Source organism: Tyto alba, unplaced genomic scaffold, assembly GCF_018691265.1.
Source record: "Tyto alba isolate M040663 unplaced genomic scaffold, T.alba_DEE_v4.0 Super-Scaffold_7, whole genome shotgun sequence".
NCBI classification, from domain to species: Eukaryota; Metazoa; Chordata; class Aves; order Strigiformes; family Tytonidae; genus Tyto; species Tyto alba.
In genome coordinates, this window is record NW_024881328.1 from 16812743 (window position 1) to 16836889 (window position 24147).

Sequence of the window (24147 nt, forward strand, 5' to 3'; positions counted from 1 at the left end):
CGAACTGTAGTGTGCTGGGCTGCTGCTAGGAAACACGCAGCGTTGTGCAGGCACCCTCCCGGCTGGATAAAGGCAGCACCTCAGAAGGGTACGTATGCAGCAGTGCAGTGGCAGAAAGCCAGATTTTTTTTCATGTGCACCATTTTCAAGGCAAACATTTTCACAGTCTACTTAGTGAAGGATCTTGCTATCCATTTGTGCAAGGGAAGCATTGGCCAACAAGAGCATCTGATAAAACATATTAAGACTTGACTGCGCTCCAAGAGAGCTGGGTCCCAGATTGTTTGGGTTCAGGCTACAGGGCAGTGAGAGCCCACCACGCACTGTCTGGTCACAGTGAAGCATCACGACTGCAGTCTACAGTACTGCTTCAAAGACAACACATGGTGCTGAGTTTTGTGACTGAATAAGACAATTTAGTTTCCGAGAGAGCTGGGATTACAGACTAATTCCAGAGCAGCCCATTGCAGCCATTGGGTGAGGAGCACTGCCGGACAGTGGGAGTAGCGAGGGACCGGTACAACAGCCCCAGGAACCAGCAGTGGTTCTCAGCAACTGACCCCTGTCTGGAAAGCAGAAATGATGGAGCATATTCCAGTACAGACGCTACAATGCACAGCAGCAACTGTTCTGTAGTGAGTAAATGCGTACCAGTCTGCCACTCGCAGCCACACTCTGGAGCAATAGCAGGCAGTAATTACTGCAGTAATCATATCAAAGTAATTAAATCTAAAGTTTGAATACCAACACACTATTACTGAAGCATGGAGTCATTCTCACCTTGTAAAATTATTATGCTTTACTTGATGATGAAAGTACTGCATCCCACACAGACCCATTACTTAGAAGAATAAGATCATTAGTCATTGTAGCCGAGATTTACTGCATAAGAACTAGTGTTGTCCTAAATCCAGCTACTATTAGTGCCACAATTACAAAAATCAGTACTACTATGAAGTCATTTCTACATTTAGTAGTTTTTTTTTTGGTTTGTTTGGTTTTTTTTTTTCCCCAAGTTTATGAAGAGAGGAGAATATTTCCAAAGCAATTCATAAAACGTGTTAGACAGAATTATGCAGAGGGACACGTTTTGACTTGCTCAGCTATCTATCTCGTTGTCACAGAGCCCTCCCATTATACTAAATTATCATTCTTCTACTAACTGTTGCCACAAGAGCTGGTCTGAACTACTGTTAGAAGTAAACAAAGCTTTAAAACTGAGGAGAGGAAATCAGCACCAGAACATTGCACATTAATCTTTTCCATACAAGCCACTCAAGCACTGTCACAGCTGGTCCTAGTTTGTGAGGCAGAAGACTCACAACAAGAGAAAACCAGGCATTATGGGGTAGGGCTCAGAGACCGAAAAAAGTTTAAACTGAACCAAATCAGTTCCATTTTCAAAATTACCTGACTCTGATACAGAGACTGAAAACAAGCACCATGTGTTCTGAATTATGCTTCTAATAATTCTATATTCTCAATTTGTGAATTTATGCTAATAAGAAACAATATTTTTCTGAAGCACGTTTGTCATATAACCGGGATAGCTCTACCAAACATGCTCCTTCCAGTATGGTAAAGATTTACACTAATGTATTTTAAACCAACAGATCAAGATCAGTGTTATTTCATGGGTTGGTCCTAAAGCTCTACAAACTTTCAGCAAAAAAAGCACCTCATAATAATACAATACCAAATAGCATAACCATCACAATACTAAGCAGATGTTATTTAAAAAGCATTCTTCTGTCACAAACCACCCCACCTCTCCTCAAATTTTCTAGAAATGTACTGCAGTCTTCATTAAGGAAAAAAAAACAAACCCAAAGTCGGGAATCTTTCCTTCACACCTCTGCATCCAACACACTTTTTGACTCAATAACAACTTCTGCAGTGACACTGCACTGTTTAGCAGTTATGATGGTTTTACTGCACGGTTAATAAATAAAATATAAATGAAAAGGGAAAGAGCTTTTATTTCGGCAACTTCTTGACACTAGCAAGAAAAATGGAGCACAGAATTTATTTGCATTTACTAATGCTTTCATTGGGTTTACTTTGGAAACAGAGTTCCTCTTTCTCCTTGTATTTGAATTTCAAAATATTTCCAATTTGTTAAAATTTTAGGACAGGTTAAGTCATAAGTATGAATTAGCTCCCAGGTTAAAAATGTTATGTAAAGTGTTCCTATCAGGATTTGTTGAGCTCAATGAATGATTTTTATTTAAGCATTTTAAAAAACAGTATTTTATTGAGCAGATACAGTAATCAGATAAATTATATTTCAAACATCAGTACAAACTTAATTTACAAAACCTTTTCAGAATTCTTCTGAAAATGGGTCTTTAGCTAATAAAAATAAATTCATACCAATTATTCTGAAAACCAGACAGGTATAACCAGGATCCAGTCACCAGATATCTTCTCTGTGGTGAGATTTAGTTGCTTTTTGCATTTCATATTCACCCATGGAAGCACATATATTGCTAAGTATGTGGCCATACAGATGCACATAAAAAGTCTTTTGAAGGACCTGTCAGAAATTTCAACTCCGTATTTTTATTTATGGGAACATGTACATGGATCCAGTTTTAACAAAATGCAGACAGGAAGGACATCATTTCCGGAAGCGTTTAAATAGTGGATGGATGTGTTTATTTGAAGATGCCTTACTCCGTGAAGAGTGATATTCCATGTAAACAGTATCATCTGCTCCTGACATAGAGCTCATCGTGCCCACACGACGTGACACCTGCAAGTAAGAGGAGAAAAAACCCATGCTCAGTGTGTGATTATAGACCAACTCTAACCTACTGATGCCCACGGGCTACTGGGCAGCACTGTTCATTTAGTGACCTTAATGTCAAAAAGCCTTCCAAGTTTTCCTTCTTAAGAAGAATTTCTACAATGAAAGACACAGCTTGCCACTCACCACAAGTATACAAACATATGTAAGGATTAATATGGAGAGATACCTTAGACTGGGAATTCCTAATGCATTTCAGCACAATGCCATTTAGCTAAAAGCTAACCCTAAAAAATTAATTACCATGTTGTAGCTTGGCTTTAACTTATGTATCAATAAATGTTTCAGACTATTTATTTTTCTTGTACCTGTTGCTGAAAATGTCAAACTACTACCTACAACAATAGTATTTCTACTAAAAATGAACAAAAGAGGCCCTTATGCTTCTATCCTCAGGGCATGATTCAATGAGCACAGTGCCACCACAAAAGAGTATGTGCTGTGACACATGGGCATCTTCAAAATATTTTAAAATATTTTAATTGCTTCTGACTTAGAAGATTTACTTAAAAATCTGTAACAATAGATCTGTGATCTTCTCCCTCAAATATGATGGATAAGGATATGAACTACATGTCTAACTTCTTTCTAGCACCCAACAAGTGAATTACTCAAATAGTGAAGTGCTAATGAAACTTTAAAAAAGAAATCTGCTCTCCAAGGTTTCACAAAGATACTAGGGCATCAATGATGGCATCACATTTAGAATTAAAATGAAGTGGCCCAGTTCTGTCATATTTGCGGTCATCCTTTTCAAAGCATTCTTCATTACCTGAGTTGACTTTGAACCATATTCTCCAGCAACTACTTCCTCCTCAGCATCCAGGTCAGATGCTTGCAGGACTTTCTGGAGAAGTTGTTGCTGCTCTTCTTTGGATGAAAATGAAAGATCTTCTTCTTCCATGCCAGCAAGCTTTGTTATTACCTAAGAAACAGAGCACAGTACAAGGTGATGACTCTTCCTCCTCACTGTTAGCTATTCAAAACCAAGACAAGGACTTCTGATTCCGTATCTTGTTGGAAACTGCCTGCAACTCTTCTTTATGCTCTGGACAGCTTAACATTAGGGATACCACAGATACATATAAAATCTTGCTAAATGGTGTATATATATATTTACACACACACATCCCCTGTTATATCCTGGCTGAAAATGCAAAACACAAACCGTTTTTTTGAGGGGGGGGGGGGTGGGGAGGAGAAAAGATCTGGACAGAGAATGTCAGCCAAACATTGCCTATAGCAGCTAGACCAAGAACTTGAGCAAAGCACATATAACTCAGATGTATATTCAACTTACTGCAAGGTTAGCTTCATGCTGTGAGCTCTATATTTGTCTAGTTTAAGAATTAGCACTTTAAATTTAACAAAAATAATCCACTAGTCTTCCAGACATGGAGAATTTTAGCAATAAACCTTGAGGAATATGGGAATAAAACCCCTAGCAAATGAACACGCATAATCAGTTGTTGAAAGACAGCGCAGCAACCTGCAACAAAGCAGCAGCAACAGAGCAAAATGACTCTTTCCACATTCATGTGCTTAGACACAAGATAACTTTGTTGTTATTTTTGTTTTCTATGAAACTCTTATTAACTCATTTGATAACCAAGGATGCAGGGCACGTGCCATCTACTGGCAATATAGTGCCATATACTCCATTAGCTGAAAAACCTCTTCCTAAGAACTGAAAAGCTCTCAAGTTTCTCTTATAAAGTTCTACAATAGGCTGCTTGCTTTCTTAATTAGAGGTATTTTGAAAATTGCACAAGAATTTTTCCTGCAGTTAAATGCATTCTGGTAAACCTATGTTTATACATGAGAATCTCAGTTTTTCCAATTATGTTTCCAACTTGAAGAGGTTTTGAGGAAGACATTCTAATTCAGCCATTTCCCTTGATTATGTAGTGTTTCCCCTTCTCATCTTCCTTTTTCAGCTTATCTCTTGATCCAAAACAATTAGAAACTAATTGCCTCAGTAATCTGGGCTGGATCCGATCACAAAGACTGATAAAACAATATAAATACAGCTCAAGGCGAAACAAATCCACATCAGATGCAGAGCATTACTTTTGAAAAACAGGGTAGTGAAACACTAGAATGAACAATCAGTGTTGTGGGCTGTCGTCAATGACAATTTCTAATTTGAAAAGTGGTGTCTTTCTGAGAAATGTCCCTACCTTTAAGAATCCGTTCAGGGGAACAACCTGTCCTATTATGTGGCTAAAGGAACACTGTGGTCCCCCCTTCTTGTTTATTTAGAAGCACATGTATTATGATCATCTCAAAAATAAAGAAAAAGGACTCATGAAAAGCAATTTTAAATTGCATTAGCCTGTTTCCAGCTGTGGTTGCAAAACAGTGCTAATGTGATTCATAGAACGGAAAGAACTCCTGCTGCATCATTTTTTTTTAAGCTGTTCAACAGATGCCAAGTTTAAAGTTATCCCCAATTCTCTGATACAGTGAGGAGTTCTGCTATTGGTTTAAAATGTAATACATCCTACATTCAGCCTCTAAATAAAACCACAACACAGTAAACAACTAAACTATGGTTAGCTAACAAAAAAACACCCACTAGATAATTAGACTCCAAACAGTAAATTGTGATGACATGGCTCCTATTTAAGAAGCAAAGACAAAATAAGTGATTTATCAAAAAAATATTATTCCGGTCCTCTTTTTGATGCAAGGCAGAGAATTAAGCTACTGAGAAATGGTGAGAAGAAAGTAAGACCTAGAAAACAAACGTGAAGACTGTTACCCTTTTAAAAGGAGTAATGAATTTTTAGTAATTTAGGCATTAGGAACAAAAATTCTGAAGGAGAGGACATTAGCACTGAAATAATTCCCTAAAGATGAGGTAGAGTATCCATATTTGGAAGAATAAGGCAGCAAACGTGCTGGAAATGACACACACATAGCTGATCCTGCCTTGAAATTAAGAAACACAATAGGTGGTTTCTTGAAAGTTTCTTCCAGCCCTATTATTCTTTGATGCCAGCTAGGGCTAAGGCTTAATGTTTGGCAAACAGGAGAAAGTAGATATCCTAAAATTTTGTTCCTAGACTGCAAATAAAGAACATTCCAGTACAGGTCAGCTAAAATGTCCCTCCAGATACTCATTTGCTACTTTTACTGCTTTTTTCCCCCATATTACACCAAAACTCCTAGGACTAGGTCTTCCTTGCAAAACAAAAATCCCTCTATTTTAGTCTCTTTCTTAGTTCTAAAATCCAATGCACTCAAATATAAGTAAAGGGATTTCTCTAATCTTCTTGGCTACAGCCACATAGATGCATTTGCTGTAATTAGTTGCAGCTTAGTACTGATCTACAATTTTGTCAAAATACATTCACTACAAAGCAAAACAAGGTTTTAACCTATAAAGACTGTGACATGTCTATTGGGGTGTAAGAACCCCCTTAAAGGTCTCTTTAATAGGACAGCGATTACAGAGCAATTATTTACTTCAGCATACCTGCAGTTCAGAGGGGTTTTACCTGTAGGGATGTCCCGTGCTGCCTGTATGCCTCATGAGGAAAAGCTCTTAAATAGCCAAGCTCAAGTGCAATCCAGCAGAGGCTGCTTGCCCTTGCACCTCGTGTAATCCTTGCACGAGTCTGTCAACGCCATAGGCTTGAGCTTGTTCCCTAAAGGCGGATATGGGAGCCTTATCTTTTATTCTTTTTCTCAGCAACGTTTCTTATTGGGAAGGCTTCTAATCAGAGCAGTAAACTCCAGTTTTGCAAAGGAATAATTTACCTAAAAGCAAGAGCTATCATGACACTCTGTTGCCTTTAACAACCCAATAGATGAGCATACAGGGCAACTCTGGAATTAAAAGAAGTATAAATGAGCTACACCATGAAATCTATAAAATAGAGGAGCTTTGGTGGAACAAGATTTTATGTTTGTAAGAAGACAACGTATAAAGATACGTAATAAACTCAAGTACAAGGGGTGATCAATTTTCAAGTATGTCTGGAGAAATGAGACAGCATTAAGTCCTTTACAAAAGGGAAATTTCTGACTTTCGAGTCACGGCTCTGTAACACTGTCAACAATGAAAGTGTTCTCAATTTTGAGAAGTCTGTTTTAGTTGTAGGTAGGAAAATTTCTACTCTGCAGTCACAGTCTTGTCCTGCAGTAAATACCATCATTTCTTAATCAATGCACATTCAACCCAGTGATTCTGATGATATACTTCATTCCATGCAGAGAAAATTACAAGAGGAAGGTCAATCTGTTGGTGGAAGATAAATAAGCGCAGTGTGAAGACCAGAGCAGTTTCTGCTAACACAGAGCCACCCCAGCAACATGGCTGCATCCTGACCCATTTTCTGTCCCACTGCCGGCTTTCGACAGCACTGTGGAAACTGTGCACAAGATTAGTGCGTAGACAAAGATCCTCAAAAGGTGTTTGTTTCGGAATGGGTTGCTAGACACTTCAGACACCTAACCTGGATTCCCAGAGTCAGAGGTATGAATGTAGGATGGATGAATCCTGCCCACCGCACATTGTCTTTAGCCACAGCGAAAAAGATTTTCTCCCCATAGTGAAATATTGGTCTGAGACTGGAGTTCTTGGGAAATTATTTGTGACTTGTGATGTTTTGGAAGTTTTCTGAATTGCTGCTGGGCACTACAAACATGAACACCTACCAACACTGCTTTACGCACAGCCAGTATGATAATGCATAATAGGAGGATGGACAGACAATTGAACAGCATAAATAAAAGGCAACCATGCACGTAACGTTTCGCTTCACTCTCCAGTGGGTGCTTCATCTGAAGTTAGAGTACTTACCTTTCTAGAAGCTGTACTAAGCTACTTGTATCTACCCTTGCAGTAATACAGATGACAAACCAATACTGGAACAGTTCTTGCTTGTGAGCAAAACCTTCATTAATACATTCCACAACTGGAATTCTCCAGTATTTGACCTAATATTAACCTGAAAGAATATGAAAGTTGTATTTTTAGGCCACAAGTATAATAAATGTAAGTTACCTTGAAGCTATAACCTTGATCTACAAGAAACCGTTGTCGCTTTGTTGAATACGCCATTTCCTGAGTGTCTTGAGACACAAGAGAATAAAAAAAGGCATTGTATTCCTCAGCAACCATGCCTAGGAGTCAAAAACACTGAGTGATTAGTTCCATTTGGAACACTGCAACAAAGAACAAAAAATGACTAAATACTGAAAACAGGTGTTTAAATAAGTTGTCTCTCCACAAAAACAATTTGCAAAGTTTAGCTGTACCCAAACCTTACATAAACTGATTGTCAAAATACACAGCATGGAAATTCCTATTCTTGTTCTTAATAACTTGAGAATGGGCAAAAAGGGAAAAATGAAAAAGGACGCGTAGACAATTACACTGGTGCTCTGAGAAGAACTGCTAGGCAACACAAAAGATAAAATTATTTTAATGTCTATTATGTAAAGAAGTAATAAAAAGTCAAGAGCAAGGATTGCAACAAATGTCAAAAAAGTTCAATAGAATAAGACAAAGGAGAAGCAGAGTTTTTGCATTAAAGAAGGAAAGACACAGATATTTAGCTAAGAAATCATAAGGCTATTTAAAGCCTAGGATATATCAGGCTACATATCATTTATTTTTTTAAACTTACAGTCCCTAGGATCTATTATCCAAACAGCACTGGGTTCTCTTTTAAAACCCAAGGTTTCACTAAGACTTTTGTTAATTCACTAACGTGAATGTTTTCCATGTTTCTGTATGCATTTTCAAACAAAGCCTCAGCTGTAGCAAGCAAAAACTGCACATAAAATAAGTATATACAGATCTTAAGTGCAAGTAGAAAGTGTTTTAAGAATCATTTTTCTAAACAAAAAGATCCTTGGTTATGTTTTGCAAAAACATAGCTATTTGGAAACCAAATCCCATTTTTAAATTAAAGTAATCTGCATTATCAAAAATGTGCTTTCTAGAGACTTGCTTTTTAGAGCAGTACTATGATTTTTTAAGAACAATTTCACATTGAGGAAATTATCAAGGAATGAAAAAATGAAATAACCACCTGAGAACAAAAAGTTCATTTTTCTTCAGCTTTTTTTGTCCTTTGGAAGTTTTCCCAACACAAAGCTTTACTGGCCCAGAAAATGCTTAATTTTCATTCACTGGTATTTAGGCATATTCTGTTTGACTAAAACATAATCCAAGGACAATATAAAGAAGTGTCACGAACATCCAGTTTCTCTGAAGTTCTATGAAACTACGAACCAAGGCCCAGAGCCCAACATCCACTTCATTTACCTTTTTTGGCTCTCAGCACTCGTCCCAGTCTTTGAGCCTCCTGTCTTCGAGACCCACCATGGGATGAAATCTGAATCAGAACATTGGCTTCCGGCAGATCGAAGGATGTGTCACCTACCTGTAACAGAAACAAACCAGACCTTATGTTCATATATCATCAGCAAAGACTTAATGGCAAAGTATACCTTTGTGAGCTGCAATGCAAAGATGTCAAATGGACAACGTGCATGTCTAACTTACTCTTAAATAAAGTTCACTCTGAAGACAGGTACAAGGACACACCGAATATCCTCACCTTGGAAATGAAAATAGTGTTGATTTTTGGATTGTGTTTGAAGTTTTGTAGAATTTGCATTCTTTCTCCTTGTGCAGTAGGACCATATATATAGGGTCTGAAAAGAACAGAACATACGCAAATTAAATCAATTTGAGATTTCTCAATCATTTCTTATGAGGTACTAGGATAGCATGGCACGGAGTGCAGCACACATTTGAATGATACAAAAACAAAACAGATTTTGGTATAGCTCACAGTTTACTTTCAGCTTGTTTGGCTCTTTATGGCAGCTACCCAGTTGTTTGTGGAACCCTCTGCAGGAACTCAAGTCTGCCAGAAATAAATTCTGACAGTTATAAATGTTTTGCAATTACAGGCACCAATGAAGCTGTATATCAACAGACTGAATCCATTTGCTAAGCCTACATGACAGACTGAAGGCAGCTGTTAAAATAAGAGATTTTTTCCCTGAAATCTACTGAGTTAGCACATTGACAGCTGCAACCTTTGCTTCCTATTTAAACACTTGAAAATCCAGACTTCTCTATCAATGATATGCTGACTGTCACAAGCTAGCTGCTGGATGTTGTTCTGGGAAAATTATTTTTTCTTTTGAAGCTAACCTCTTTCCCCTCCTAATACCTTCTGGACCTACTGAAATGAGAACAAGGTCCCAAAAATTCCATGGTCATGAGCAGCTCATAGTGGCATTTCACCTCAGGTTTCTAACATTTGACGATGAATCACCTGGAACATTTAATATCTCAATCCAGAAGGCTCACACAAACTCTCAGCCACTCACCGGCTTCATGAGTAACTTAGGCTACTATGAATTTTCCAAGAAAAATTCTGGCTGTTTTCTTCCTGCCTAAGCAGAGTTCTAAAACAAAGAAGCTAGAAATAGCAAAGCCCACATAAGAAATGGGAGGCACACAGGATCTCAGAGCCACTGCTTTTTCATTTGTTGCACTACTTTTCCAAATGCTTGTTAACAAGCATCTCCAAATAACAGGAATCAAGTTCTACAATTTCTCTTTTGTTCACATTTCCATACATTATTTTTAAAACAAGGAACCAACCTCAAATATTTAATTTAACTTTCAATATTTGCACATACATGGGCGGTAGCTGAACATAAACATGTAGTGCACAGCACTAAGGTTTTCTGTTCTTTTCAACTAATTCCTTTGAGTTGACTCCTCTTGCTTTCTTTACTACAAACTTTATTCCAGTTTTACCTTTACCAAACAATCCTAGTCACCTCTAATCTAATTCTTCTATTTACTCTATTTAACCAGATTTTTAGAAAAACACAGCTAAAAAATAAAAGTGGCAAATGAGTCAACTCTGAAAGACCATTATTATTCAATTAGTAGCATTCAGTAATATTTTAAGCCTTATTTGAAATTTCATTTAATATTTGAATTGTGATGATTTTAATCCCCAACAAAACTTAAATAGAAGTTTTAAGCTGAAACTAAAGCATTTGTGAGCCCTCTGTTTCTTAAAGCCATCAAGAAGGGTTTCAAACACATTTCTGAAGAACAGAATAACCTGTAACTACTGGCTATCAATCCTCCATTTTGACCATCCCAGATCCTACCTGACAATGTTTCATTAGCACATATCTGAGTACCTTCCTGAACCTTGACCATTCAATGCTAGATTGATTTTCTAAAAAAAAAAAAAAAAAAAAAAAATTACTCCTTTTCCTCCCCCGAAAAAGATATTTAAGGTATTTGAGGGATTTGCAAAGACAAATCCCTCTCCCATTAACTGGCATAACTGTCAAACCCACAGAGGCACGGTCCTTCAGACATAGTGATTTAAACATATTAACCATAACATTAAACATATTAAACCAGTAAAAAAACGTCAGCACATGAGCTATTCAACACTGGATGACGGACTCATGACAAAGTAAAAGCTGGCAAAACAAATTTGAATTCTGTGGCCGCCAAAATTATAGTCCAGATAGCTCCTGTCACGTGCACGGCCTTTCCCTGCCGGTACCAAGAGAAAGAGGGGATAAGGGAGGGGCTGCAGAGAGCCGCCCCACACCTGGCCACCTCCCCCCCGTCGGGGGAGCCCACCCGCCCGCCTGCAGCTTCACCCAGGCCCCAGAGCTGCAGCGGCCCCCGTGGGGGTGGGCAGCCCCGCCCGGGCCGCCCCCGCCGCTCTGCCCCTTACACCCGCAACTCCTGACCCACCCAAACCAACAGCTCCCCGTGTTTCAGCATGCTCACGGCAAACTACGACAGAACGTTCTCTGGTTAAAATAAAGACTCCCTCACCTTTATCCAGCCCTGCAAGCCTCCGTTCCTTCTAACACTGACAGCCGCTTAACCTGGAGCTCTGTACGTGATGTGAGGAACAGAGAATTCACTCAAGAACATGAAAAGCAAGCACCTAATATTTCTTCAACTTGTTTTCCTGCCATGCTTCTGCAGCATCTACCCCACTTAACAACTGCTGCGCTATTTAGCAAGCACCCCCTCCCAGCATCGCCATTGCTAAAGGCTTTTTTTGTGGTGCACTGAACTCTGCTAGAGACATTCCAGAGGCATCATTACAGCTAATCTCTGTCCAGACAGATTAAAAAAACGAGGGAAGAGACCACGGGTGCTGGAATTCATCCAGCACCATTAGCTCTGCTTACTGTTTGATGTCACAGCAAGTCAGCACAACATGGCCATTAAACTACAGTCAAAACTGATCATAAATTTGGACACTGTTAGGCTCATTTGTGGTTTTGCTAAGAAGTACTGCTGAAATTCCTAGACATGAAATCATACACAGTCAAAATGCCCCAGAGCTTCCAGCAAGCAAGGCGTTATTTGGGCTTGTCAAAGAAAGGATGAGGCCAGCTTCTGTACTTATTTTCCTCAGTAATTGCTCTATGCCTGATCCTGGCAAACACTCTCCCTGATCATCCCTCCCCAAACCCTACAAATACACCGATTAACCTCTCATTAAACTCTATTTATACAACCTTCTGTAACTGCACTCATGTTAGAGTTATTTAAGGTAGCGGAGGAGTTCATGCGAGCCACATCCTTTGGTTTATTAATTACAGTAGTTCTGGGCAGAGCACTGGTAACAGCACTGATCCCCAAAAAGTTTGTCTTAGGTCTTTTAGACAAGGTTAAGACCCTTTGAAAACCTGAAGAGGAATGCCCTGACTCCCCAAAGATCCTGACAGATCCAGAGAGTGTATATTTGAAAACCTTTGTCTCAGAGAGATAGGAGAAGCTATGACCTGTTAAAAGAAACAGTTCTAGCGATATTTTAAAAGCCCCTTATTTATTCACTGGCTTTTAATAATAAAATGGATGGAGAAATACTAACAGTCTTTCAGAGAAATCTTGGATGAAAACCCCTCTAAGGCAAGTGCTAAACAGAGATTCTTTTCAAACAGTTCTACACCAAAATGATGTTGCAGTGCCAATAAAATCCATCAAAAAAAATGCTCTCTCGAGCTCCTTTTTATTTAGGAGGATTGGAGTTAAATCAAAGTATTACAAGAAATATCTAAAGACTCCTGAAAACTGTGAGATTGCAAGGCAATTTTCCAGGAGGGAGGAGAACAAGTGCCATTGTTGGCTGTGAACACTTACTTCCCAAGTCTGATTGCATACTCCTTCAATGCAAACACATTGTCAGCAAATACGATGATTTTATCATTCCGTCGCTCATGAAACTTAATCAGGAACTGGCAGGCTCTGAATTTGTTTGGGTTCATGGTGTACAGCAGGATCCGTTTCTTTGTTTTAATAGCTACGTATTCTCTATAAAATTCAGGTGACATTGGGCACCAAACCTAGAATTAGAAAACATACATACACACAAAGTAACCCTCTGTTATTTATTTATTTTATTCCAGTGGGAATTCAAAAAATACTGGGGGGATGATAATGCATTATGACTTTCTGTATAGTGCAGGCCACAGATTTTAACACAGTCATTTCTGTACCAAAATGAAAACTACCCATTGGTGTAGTCTCCAGCGCTGCCAAACTCTGTTTAACCTCATTAATATTCTGGCCTTCCAAAATGCTTTGGCAGCAAGATCCACAACAGAAATAGGCAGTGGGATTGGGACAGGACTGGAAGGTATTTCCTTTATGTTGCATACTTAATAATTTTACTGAATGTTACTACTTTTACAGAGCAGTAATTACGAGAATGAACTGTGTAATCTCCCTGTCACGGCAGTCAAAGCTTTTTCCATAAAAATTAATTTTCATCCATATTCTGAAAACTAAGAGACAAATTTAGTCTTCATTACAGAACAAATTTACCAGTCTTTTTTTCATATACACAAAGGAGTGACCTTTCTTTTAACAGCTACTGAGTCTACAACTTTCAAAACACTGGGATTGATAAGAAGTTTTCAATAGGCTTCCTTAAGCAATGATTTTATTATATTAATACAGATCATAGTACAGCACAAGTCTAGGCTTACTGAGATATTTTTTTCTACTATAGCATGAAAATAGAAGAAATTATATAAAGTTAAAAGTTTATGTCAATGCAATGATATCTATAGCATATAACGACACTATGATGCATATTATTTAGACGAGATTCATCCTGCTGTACATGGGTTATTCCCCCCATATCCATTGCACAGTACAAATTCACAGAATGCTGCAAAGAAAACCCTCTTCCATAACCATTGCTCAGCTAAGGAAGTTATGTGACAATTTACAGGAGTTTGTTTTAAACAATCTGAATTGTTCTGTATTGTTCAGAACTACTTTTTTGTTTCAAAACATTTTTTCCAGTAAGTTAAATGCTAAATGAGGCTTTTTTCATCCCTTGACTACATTAACGATAAATTTATCCATTGAATAGGCTCCACTGTTATTGTATGCTGTCTATATGAAAGATCTAAAATTCTCAGATCAGAAGAGGCTATTTCAAAGTGATAATGAGATGAATATTGAATATTTGATTCTAGGAAAATAATTCCTCTATTGTTTAATGTCTCTGTATGGCAAAGTGAATATATTTTGATTTGTATTTGCATTCTCTTCTGGATTTGGAAATGGCTAAGATCTACTTCTCACCCCAATGATCTTTCAATTTTCACATTTTGCAAGATGCGCACTCCAAGTCAAAAACTTAGTTAAAGAACATCCTTGGGTTTTTTTTTTTAACTTTTAACTTTTTTAACTGTGCTGCTTATTCTCTTTTAGAGCAGTGAAAGAGCAGTACCTGCAACGACCAAGACCTGCCTTCTCAGACAGCTGCACTGCCCCCTCTTGCCACCTGGAAAGAACAGCACTTAAAGAGCAAACCAGACATCTCTCTTGGCTATGGGGGGAATAAGCCAAGTTGATTAAAGATGCTACTTCTCAACAACACAACAACAAAAGCCAAACAAATACATAGTGCAGTTGTGCATGTATTAGACTTGTTATTTATCAGCCATCAACAGTGACTGGTTTTGATCCTCTGCTTTAGGTAGTCCCATCAACAGTTGTTTCAAAACACTGACCTAAAGAATATAAACTTGCAGAATTTTCACATCATTCAGAAGAAAGGTAGCCCATGCTTCCCTTTTCAAAGTCTAAAGGGCAGTTCAGGGACTGAGAAGAATTATGCTCCCAAGGCAGAATCAACCAAAGTGCCTAAATAGTCAAATTTCAATTTGCAGACTGGTTACTCTCCCTTCAAGCCAGTTATTTTCTAGATGCTCTTCACTTGCATTGCATTACTTAAAAATAGCTGTGGGGTTTTTCCCTTCCACAACCTCCAGTTTGCCCAAAGTTCAAAAGAAGAATAGCTGACCTGCATCTTTTAGGCCAGTACCAGAGCTATTAAGAAGTGCATGAAACTAGCCAGACAGGTTTAAAAAAACCCCAGCAACAGTCAACAACAAAAAAAACAACACAACCCCACAAACAATGAAAAAAACCTGAGAAACAGGCCAGGAAAAATCCAAGAGACAGATAACTTATGACCCTCTACCAGAGCACACTGTAGCTGCTAAAACTTTACTTCCATTCAGTGAGAGTCCGGACAAGTTCATGAAAAATAAACCCTGATGGTTACACAGAAACCACATACAACTCATAAACGATTGAGGGCTTGGAGAAGTATTGGGAGCAGTAACAGATATGTCTGCCCTGTTTTTATACTGTTCCCGAATCTTCGCTGACAGTTATCAGAGATGCTACCACAGAGAACTGAGCTTAAGATCCAAAGTCAAGACAGACAACACGAATGTCAACTGCATCGAACTAAGTCTACAATACAGCAACCACTCTTCACATTTCTGAATGCTGACGTGGAGACAGCCAATCAAGCACCACAGTCCCCGCAAAGAGAAAGAGGGCTGAAGTCACTCTGAAGAACATGTGGCTGCTGGATTTGCCACATGTTCGTATTGACCAGCGACAGCCTTGACGAAACTACAAAGTAAAGGAAAAGTCATAAGGACACCTGTTTTTCCCAGTTAAATACTACAAATTTATATATCTTCCTTAACAAAACAAAAAAAAAAAGTTATAAGCATACTAAATAAACACTAGTAGTAGCAAAAAGCAGAGCATCACCTCAGCACACTGGACTTTAGCAATGTAGCCACTGTTCTGCAGCTCCATCCAGTTGGCTTCATAGAGCTTTGGTCCGATCAGGAAGTTCAGGTCAACAATTTTATCATCTTCTCTGACCAGGGTAGCAGTCAGCCCCAGTTTACAATGAGCTTGTACAATAGTGAGCACACGTCTGAACATTTTTGCTAAGAAATGCAAGACAAATTTTCTGTTTACTTTCCTGAATGGACTTAAAAGACAAATACTGCAACGTAAAAAACCAAAACAAAACGAAAAAACTTTCATCAACTGCTGAACACAAAGCAAGCACAGTGCTGGGAAATTTTACCCCATGTCAGAGACACTTCTAACAAAACTGTTTTACAGCAAAACTTCACACTGATGGCAGCTTTGGTTTACATATTCAGTGTACTCTGAAAATCCCAGTAAGTTTTCTGGCATCTTTACTATTTCCCATTTCCCGAAAGAAAACTAATATATTCAGAGGTTACATGGCTTGCTTTAGGTCATATAGCATTTCAGAGAAAGAACAACACAAGGACTCTTGGCTGACTGCTACGTTCAGGACTTCTAGTATACAGCAGAATTACTCATCTTTAGTATTACTAGAGATCACAGAGAAGGTTCTATACCTTAATTTTTATGAAACCAAGAAAGAACAAAAGTGAAAGAATGGTGGCAGCAACACACTACTTTGATAAAATGGAAGTTAATCATCAAGGTCTAGTTCTGAAATTCATCATTTGTGTAGACACCAAATTATATTCAAATGGAATCATGAGAACAAGGTAGACTAGCTAACAGAATCCTGGGAGGTATTTTTAGCCAGGATTATTCCACAGACACTTTAATACCACATTATTGCTTTCCGATAGTATAGATCTCAATTACACAGTAATTTCAAATACAACAGCTATTTTTGGTCAGTAATCACTATGGTTACTCATATTTTATTGGGTAGAAATAAGATATTAAAAGCTAACCTGCAGTGCCACTACATCTCAAAAGAAAAGAAGGCAGATGAATCCCTCTCCTGCTCAAATTTGTCTACAGCAAAATTATACTTATGTAATTCAGGTATCTTAACAGCACTATATCAACCTACATAGAAGGAGAAGGCACTTTATTTTACACTGCCGTGTGTCTAATTTGAAGGGTTTCATAAAACTAATGGCCAGCTAAACTGTAGGGGGGGAAAAAAAAAAAAAAAAACAAAAACGTCAGGACAAGGCAGTTTACTTGTCTCAAAACCCTAAACCGTGGGTTTACTCACTATATTAATCACGAGAAAGAGAGTGAAAAAACCACCACTTCTAAAAGAGCAGACTAACATTAACAGTGTATCTAACACGAAGGATTTGCACACTGTTTCCTTACCAGGAATAGTATGTACTTCATCAAGTATCATAAGGCCCCACTCTTGACTTTTAAGCCACTCCATTACTCTTTCTGCTTCCCAGGATCTTTTAGTTGTGTGTCCCAACATGGAATATGTGCTGATAGCAATAGAACAGCCGATGGGCTTGTCCTTGGCATCAGAAGTGAACCGACATATCTGACTGTCGTCGATGGTGGACCACATCTTGAATTGGGCTTTCCACTGCTCCACAGACACTGCAGAATTCCCAAGGACCAGACACCGCTTGCGGACGGTACACGCGGCCGTCACTCCAACGAGAGACTTGCCAGCACCTGCAGGGGAAGAAAAGTGATGTTCACTGGTCATCTCTCAGGTATCACTGGAGTAGGAGAGATTTAAAAAAAAAGCATGCAAAGGAAAACAGGAGAACTGTGAGAAGATATGAAATGATATAAGGGTGAATTCTTTGTTGGTATTTTTTATGGTTGTGTATATAATAGTCTTACAGAAATTGAGTATTAAATTCTAAAAAAAAACAGCTGGATTGTCCACTGGACACATAACTATTTTCTCAAGAAAATAATTGTAAACAATGGCTTTGCCAATTAGAAGCGATCATGTTAATGTTTTCTTGATTTCAAAAGCATGTTAAATTCCAAGTGGCTACAGAATGCTTCCCCTAAACGTGATTTATCCCACTGCCCCTGCCAGCTATGTTTGTTTCCCCACACAGCAAGACCTTAAATCTTTCCATCCCTCCTTCACGCTTCTCCCAGCACTCCCCACACACTCTCTCAGGCCCTTGATGTATCTCCCATGTGCTTCCTCCACCCCCAACACCAAAGGCACTGACATGCAGTCTCCTGTTCCCTCCCTCTTCCACTGCTTCCTGCAGGTTGTCCCAATCTGCACGTCCATTTCTTTCCCAAGCCCCCCTGCCCAGAACTTGTGCACACAAGCCCTTTTCTTCCTTGCACACCCCTCACACTATATTTGAATTCCCTGTTCCCCCCAGTCTCCCTGTTCCCCACCAAGGAACAGATGATGTGAATAGCTTCACATTTCACTGAAAGATCAGCCGAGCTGACTTAGAGGGAACAGTGAACGCACAAATGGTAACCTGAAGCTACCACAACCACAAATCAGTTCTTTGGTCACTACAGGGATTCCGACGGCACTGCTGAGCAGATGCCTGACAGCTCTCCCCACCGGGCTCTGCCTCACCACAGCCTCGCCACCCACGTGCTGAAAACCAACAGGACTCTGCATACTGGTAGCCAGAACCATCCCTACTGCTGTTTGAAATCGAAGCAGCTGTCATGTCTGGAAGTCACGTCACTCCAGGCGAATAAAGAACAAAACCTCTCAATACCAATCCAGGAACTTACCACATGGCAAGACAATAACACCAGACCTGGCTCGTCCATTTCCAAACATCTTCCTTAGGCTTTTCTCTTGATAGGGCCTGAGGACAGCTGTAGGTTTCAGATCTATATTAATATCAGGATTCACGGAATCATTTCTGAAATCATATTCTGCCAGCAAGGGGTACTCCAAATGGATACAACGCTTCTGAAGTTCTTCAATCATCTCCTGGAGAGGAAACATCTGGAATTAATTCTCCACATCTGAATTAATTATTTCTTCTTTTTAAACAACCAACCATATTATACAGTACCACGGGAAGTTAAATTTATTTTTTATGGTCATGAAGTCTGCAAGGGTTAAAAGTTTATTCCAAACACTTTATTTGTGATCACCCTCACCCCCTCCAAACATTTGAAATAACAGGTGATATTAGGGAAGATTATTTAGACAGATGGAAGAACATACACGTTAATCTCAGATGTGTGTTCTTTATACGGTAGTGACTAAACTACACCCTGAAGTTCTGCAACAAAAGAGCTCAACGACAGACACAAAAGGTTCTGTGTGTTACACAGAAGGACCTACCCAAGCTGCACATCTGTTATCTGGAAAATCTCTGTACCCTGGTAACAGTTATTCCACCACAATGACATGTTGATTCAATCACTGAGAGGTTGTTGGTTTGGTTTGGGTTTTTCAAAGTAAGCAAAACAGCTACTAAGTTACCTTTTTTAAAAATTTCTGTTTTCCCCAGGAAGGCATCATTAGAATCACCGAGCCCCAAAACAACTTGAGAAATTCTACAAAAGCTCTCTGAAGGTCAAGCCAGGACTGCTCCAAACTCCAGCTACCCTTCTCGAGCTATGCAGTCAGAACCACCAGGAGTTTCTTCGCCAAACATGAATCACAAAACAAAAACAGAAAAAAAAAGAAAAAAAACAAAACAAAACAAAACAAAACAAAAGCTCTGAAACCAACAGCAGATTTGTGCTCCACTGGGTTCTCACTTGTCTGGCACAAAGCAACACTAAGCTGCACATGGGGAAACCTCCCTTGGTCTTTGGAGCCTTTCTCTGGCCTGTGAGCGCTCTGCCTTGGGGGCAAGGGAGGAACAATACCCAGTCTGCTGCCCTTAGTACAAAAGAATAAGATTCTAAGATTTTGGAAGGTAAAAGGAAAGAAATATCAATGGCTTCCAGTGATCTCCCCTATCAAACAAAGAGCCACAGTACTACTTTACTTCAAGTTCTCAAGCTGCTTTGCAAGTCCTGGGCACATTCCCCAAAGCTACAAATGCAGAGACTAAAACGCTCATACTTGCTTGACTTCGAAAGACACCGTCTGTGTTTCCTCCTCCTCCTCCTCCTCATCTTTGTCCATCTGTTCATAAAACTCATATAAGTCAGCTGCGACATCTGGTTTATTCTGAACATCTGCTACCTGTGATGTTGACGGACCACAGCCACCTTCACTGGATTTGGCAATCTGAAATAGACAGGAATTTTCACCAAGGGTTGCATTACCTACACACTCCACCCCCACCCCCCAATTTGAGTTCATTAAGGAGGCACAGATCATTGCTGACAGAACTGAAAGCAACCGCCGATACAAGCAGCAAGCAATAACCACTCCAAACTACTCAAGCAGTTTATCTACTGTTAATTCGATAATTTTAAAACGTGCCCAAACATACCACTGATTTACTTGTGAATGTCTCTGTAATGAGCTCTGTTTCTTCACCCTCAGCATTTCTCAGGCGACAGTCTCTAATTACACAGTCTTGCAGAAGCTGCTGAATGACATCAGGGTGGGTACTTTCCACAAAATACCTAAAATTAAATAACAAAGAAAAACATTTTTATGAACTAATCAACCGAATAACTTACAGGAAGAGTGGTATAGATGCTTAAATATACAGCTATCCCAGATGCATTCTCAAGTATTCAATCTTGGGGGTGGTAATTTAAAAATAAAAAAATTATGGCAATCAAAATTTGTAAAAGATGTCTCATACCAAAAGCATCATGCAGTTATCCATCTTGCTCAAATGTTCCCTAACATAACGCAAGTGGGAAAACTCCAGCAGAACCGCCTAGAGACAGCTCTCTCGTACGTGTCTTATTTGCTACATGTGACACAAGTCAATTTTTTTGAGACTGAATTGAGGTGCATCTGTGAAAACACTGGATGTGGTGCTTTAAAGTCCTGCCCACAGGACCAAAACCTCTAAAACCCCCCAAACAAAAACACCTAAAAATTTAAATTAGTACATCCTGAAATTGTTTCCCTCCCTGGAGATTCATCAATAACGATGCTGGTTGGAGATCGCAGTTAAAATATGAGCCAAAAGAGACTTAAGCGGCGTGGAAGAAATCTTTTTCTCAGAAACACCTAGGAAGAGGACAAAAACCTACTAGCAATACTAGCATTAGTTCTATGCAAATCAGCAGGTTCAAAAAAAGCAGCAGCACAAACAGAGCATTATATATAGTATAATATTATATAGATTATGTAAGTCCCATAGCTTATCTGCAGCTGTCGGACAACAGAGAACTTTGGCAAAGAATTAAAATGGGAAGAGTGTAGTACACAGGCAAGGTACAGACAGAGGCTTCAGGTTTCTGCTGTCTCTTTCCTTTCCCTCTCCATACCACAGAATCACAGGTTTAGATAAAATTGGTCAGCTCTAAACCAGCTGACCTCTCAAGGTCCTTTCCAACATTATCTTCTGGGTTTGAAACAAATCAGATTCAGCCCAGCAACAAGTACGCACCTCTTGTCCATGGATTTGCTTGTTCTTCACAAATAATGGTTTACAAGTCAGAATAGACAAGACTGAAGGACACCTTGAGAAAAACTTGCTAACCAGGTTCATGTAAATTAGGAAAGAAAGAATGAAACAACTCTCTGAAAACCTTCCAAGTCCAAGCAATACAGAAGCAAGCTAGAACATTAAATTTGCAACCTACTTTTAAAAATGTAATAACCAGGAGTGGCTCAGGACAGTCAAACTGAATTAACTGACTAATGTATTAAACATTTTCAGCAACTGAAAAAGTGATCTTGTATTGACAGACGCTACACTCAGCTGGGGGCTGCAGGACTCAACAGCTACTGAGACCACTCATTCATGCACAGCTGGGCACTCGGAGGACTTCCTCTGCCACATTAGTTAAGGAAGAAGCCACTTACCTGTTATGTTTCAGTACCAGCTTCACCTTCCCATAGCTGACAGTACACAGCTACAAACGAACAAGAGGAGTCATTAGGAACGAGCGAAAGAGCGATTTCACATTTGGAACCAAATGCTGCAGTGCAGCTTAGGTCTTTGCAGGGAAGCACGGTATCATGAAACATTTACTTGCAATGCTGCTATGCCTATAGAACAAACCTGAAAAGGTATTTTCAGAAGACACACACATCATCTCACACGGGAGATCGGTCACAGATATTCAGTTTTGATACTCAATTCCAACCTACTTCCAAGACTGCAAGAACAAACTCGCAGGACAAGGTAGGGTCTGTTTTATAACGCCCAGCTATTACAGACTGCTTCCCACATTCAGTCTTCTTCCAGAAAAAACCTGAGGAAACTTTCTCCAAATACTGGCTTAAAGTGTGAACGCAGATGCTTGGGTATATATATATTTTTTAAAGTTATAAATCCCACAAAGGACATATTGTAAAAATAGTACGTGTACAGCAATATAGTAAAGAAAAAGACAAAAAATAAGATAAAGCCTCTGCTCTCTCGGAACAGTGACAGAATAGAACAAGAAGGTAAAAACAATGACTAAATAAAAAAAAAAAATCAATTAAGCAGCGGCAGCAGGGAAGGATTTTACTAGTAGCAGTAGATATATTTCCAATACCAATATAAGTCTTACCTTGATAAACTGAATTATTCCATCCGGGACACCAGTTTTGCTCAGTTTTTGTAGATAGTCTGTGATGTCACTTGTTTGTAAGCCAACGCTAACAGCCGCGTACAGCGAGTACGCAGTCAGCTTGTACTCGTGAATGTGGGTCGGCCGGCACACAGGCTCAGCGATGGCAACCAAAAAATCCTGCGCATATTTGTAAACTGGAGAAAAGGCTTCCAGAAAAATATGGCCATCGGGAGCCTATGGAAATAAAAAGAATTGCTGAAGAAACAACAGTGTTAGCTGAGCAGGATCAGTAATTTCCTATAAAGCTGCTGTTAAGGTATGCAGTCTGCTGTTTGGATAGTAACACATGACAGGGTTTCAAAAAAAAGTGTCGGCCCTAATGACGAGGTTACAAGAAAAAGAAGAGAGGAGGCACAGAAACGCACAACTTTTGTCTTCTGAAAGGGTCCAGACGTTAATTTGTCCACGTCCCTCCTACGGCACTAAGAATAAACCACACCCAGACCGATTCAGCTTCTCCAGACGGCCGTGCCGGGGTCTCTTTTCATTTTTAGCGCTAAGCAAATGGCTTGAGCAGAAGCCAGCTTCCAGCCCTATTCCCCTGAAACAAACCAAACTCCTCGCTCATTTTACGCCGCAGGAACGGAGGAGGAGGAGAGCCGGCGCCTGTGTGCCACCGCTCTCGGTGACCGGCACCCGCCTCCTCCCCCCGCGCCCGCACCGCCGGCCAGGCCGCGGCCAGCCCCACCGCCGTCCCCCCCCGGGGCACAGACGACAACCGGCGCGAGGCCAGCCCGCCTCACGGCTCTTTCGCCCCGGGCTGCAGACGCCAGCGCCGCGGCCCTGCAGCGACCGCTCCCACGGGCGGCACCAGCCCCCGCCCTCCCACAAACCGCGTGGGGCCTGCGGGGCCGGACTTACGGCCGCCCGCACGTACCACCCAGAGGGGCCGCGAGGCGTGGTCGGCCTTCAGGGGCATCTGGAGCCGGTAGTCCTTCGCCCCGTACTCGTCCAGCTTGGTGCCGCTCTCCTCCACCTGCTTCCCCGCCGCGGACGGCACCGCCTCCTGCGACTCCCTGCCGGGAGCGTCGTCTTCCTCGTCTTCGTCGTCATCGCAGTGCCGCTTCTTGGACTTCTTCTTCTCTGGGAGCGAAGCCGGAGCGGTCACCAGGGGGTCCCGCCGCTCCCCCCGCCCCGCTCCCACCCCCCGGCCCCGCTCCCCCCGCCGCCCCCCGGCCCCGGCCCCGCCGCTCACCCCGCTCCTTCCTGCCCATGGCCGCCGCGCCGCGCCGCGCCCGCCGCCTCACTTCCGCCGCGCGGGCGGGGAGGAGACACGCAGCGACCGGCCCCGTCGATTTCGTGGTGCCGGGGCCGCCCCCGCCGCGGGGGGGACGCGCGGGCGGGCGGGGGAGAGGGGCGGCGGGGAGTGGGACTCTGAAACCGCCGCGCACCCCCGCGGAAAGAGAAGGGCAGAGAACTATTTTTTTCTTTTTTTTTTTTTTTTTTTTTTTTAAATAATAATTAAATACAGGCTTCCGCACATTTTAAAGAAATAAAAAAAAAAAAAAAGGCAAGCCAACGGGAAACTCAAGCACGA

General features: G+C 40.5%; 1 protein-coding gene across 2 annotated transcripts; it reads right to left on the reverse strand.

Moving 5' to 3' along the window:
* Positions 1–1959: 1959 nt before the first annotated feature.
* ERCC3 (ERCC excision repair 3, TFIIH core complex helicase subunit) lies at positions 1960–23876 on the reverse strand. Of its 2 annotated transcripts, XM_033003915.2 has the most exons (15): positions 23806–23876; positions 23488–23693; positions 22548–22784; positions 21853–21902; positions 20354–20489; positions 19978–20145; positions 18681–18885; positions 17310–17624; positions 15933–16117; positions 12987–13189; positions 9388–9484; positions 9093–9210; positions 7824–7942; positions 3582–3734; positions 1960–2755 (listed from the first exon to the last, which is right to left on the reverse strand). In XM_033003915.2, the coding sequence occupies exons 1-15, from the start codon at positions 23822–23824 to the stop codon at positions 2621–2623; spliced, it is 2346 nt and encodes a 781-aa protein (XP_032859806.2). In that variant the 5' UTR covers positions 23825–23876; the 3' UTR covers positions 1960–2620. The 2 variants fall into 2 exon arrangements, 1 of the variants encoding a protein (XP_032859806.2); XR_006164553.1 differs by lacking the exons at positions 1960–2755; positions 7824–7942 and adding an exon at positions 7620–7767 and having other exon boundaries at positions 3648–3734.
* Positions 23877–24147: the final 271 nt, after the last annotated feature.

Bases quoted from the DNA above. Each gene is read 5' to 3' on its own strand.
- ERCC3 (XM_033003915.2), bottom strand. The intron at 9,485-12,986 runs GTAAGTGTTCAC...TGTTCTTTTCAG, and splicing joins TATGCAATCAGACTTGGGAA to ACCCTATATATATGGTCCTA. The intron at 2,756-3,581 runs GTAATGAAGAAT...TCTTACTTGCAG, and splicing joins ATGGTTCAAAGTCAACTCAG to GTGTCACGTCGTGTGGGCAC.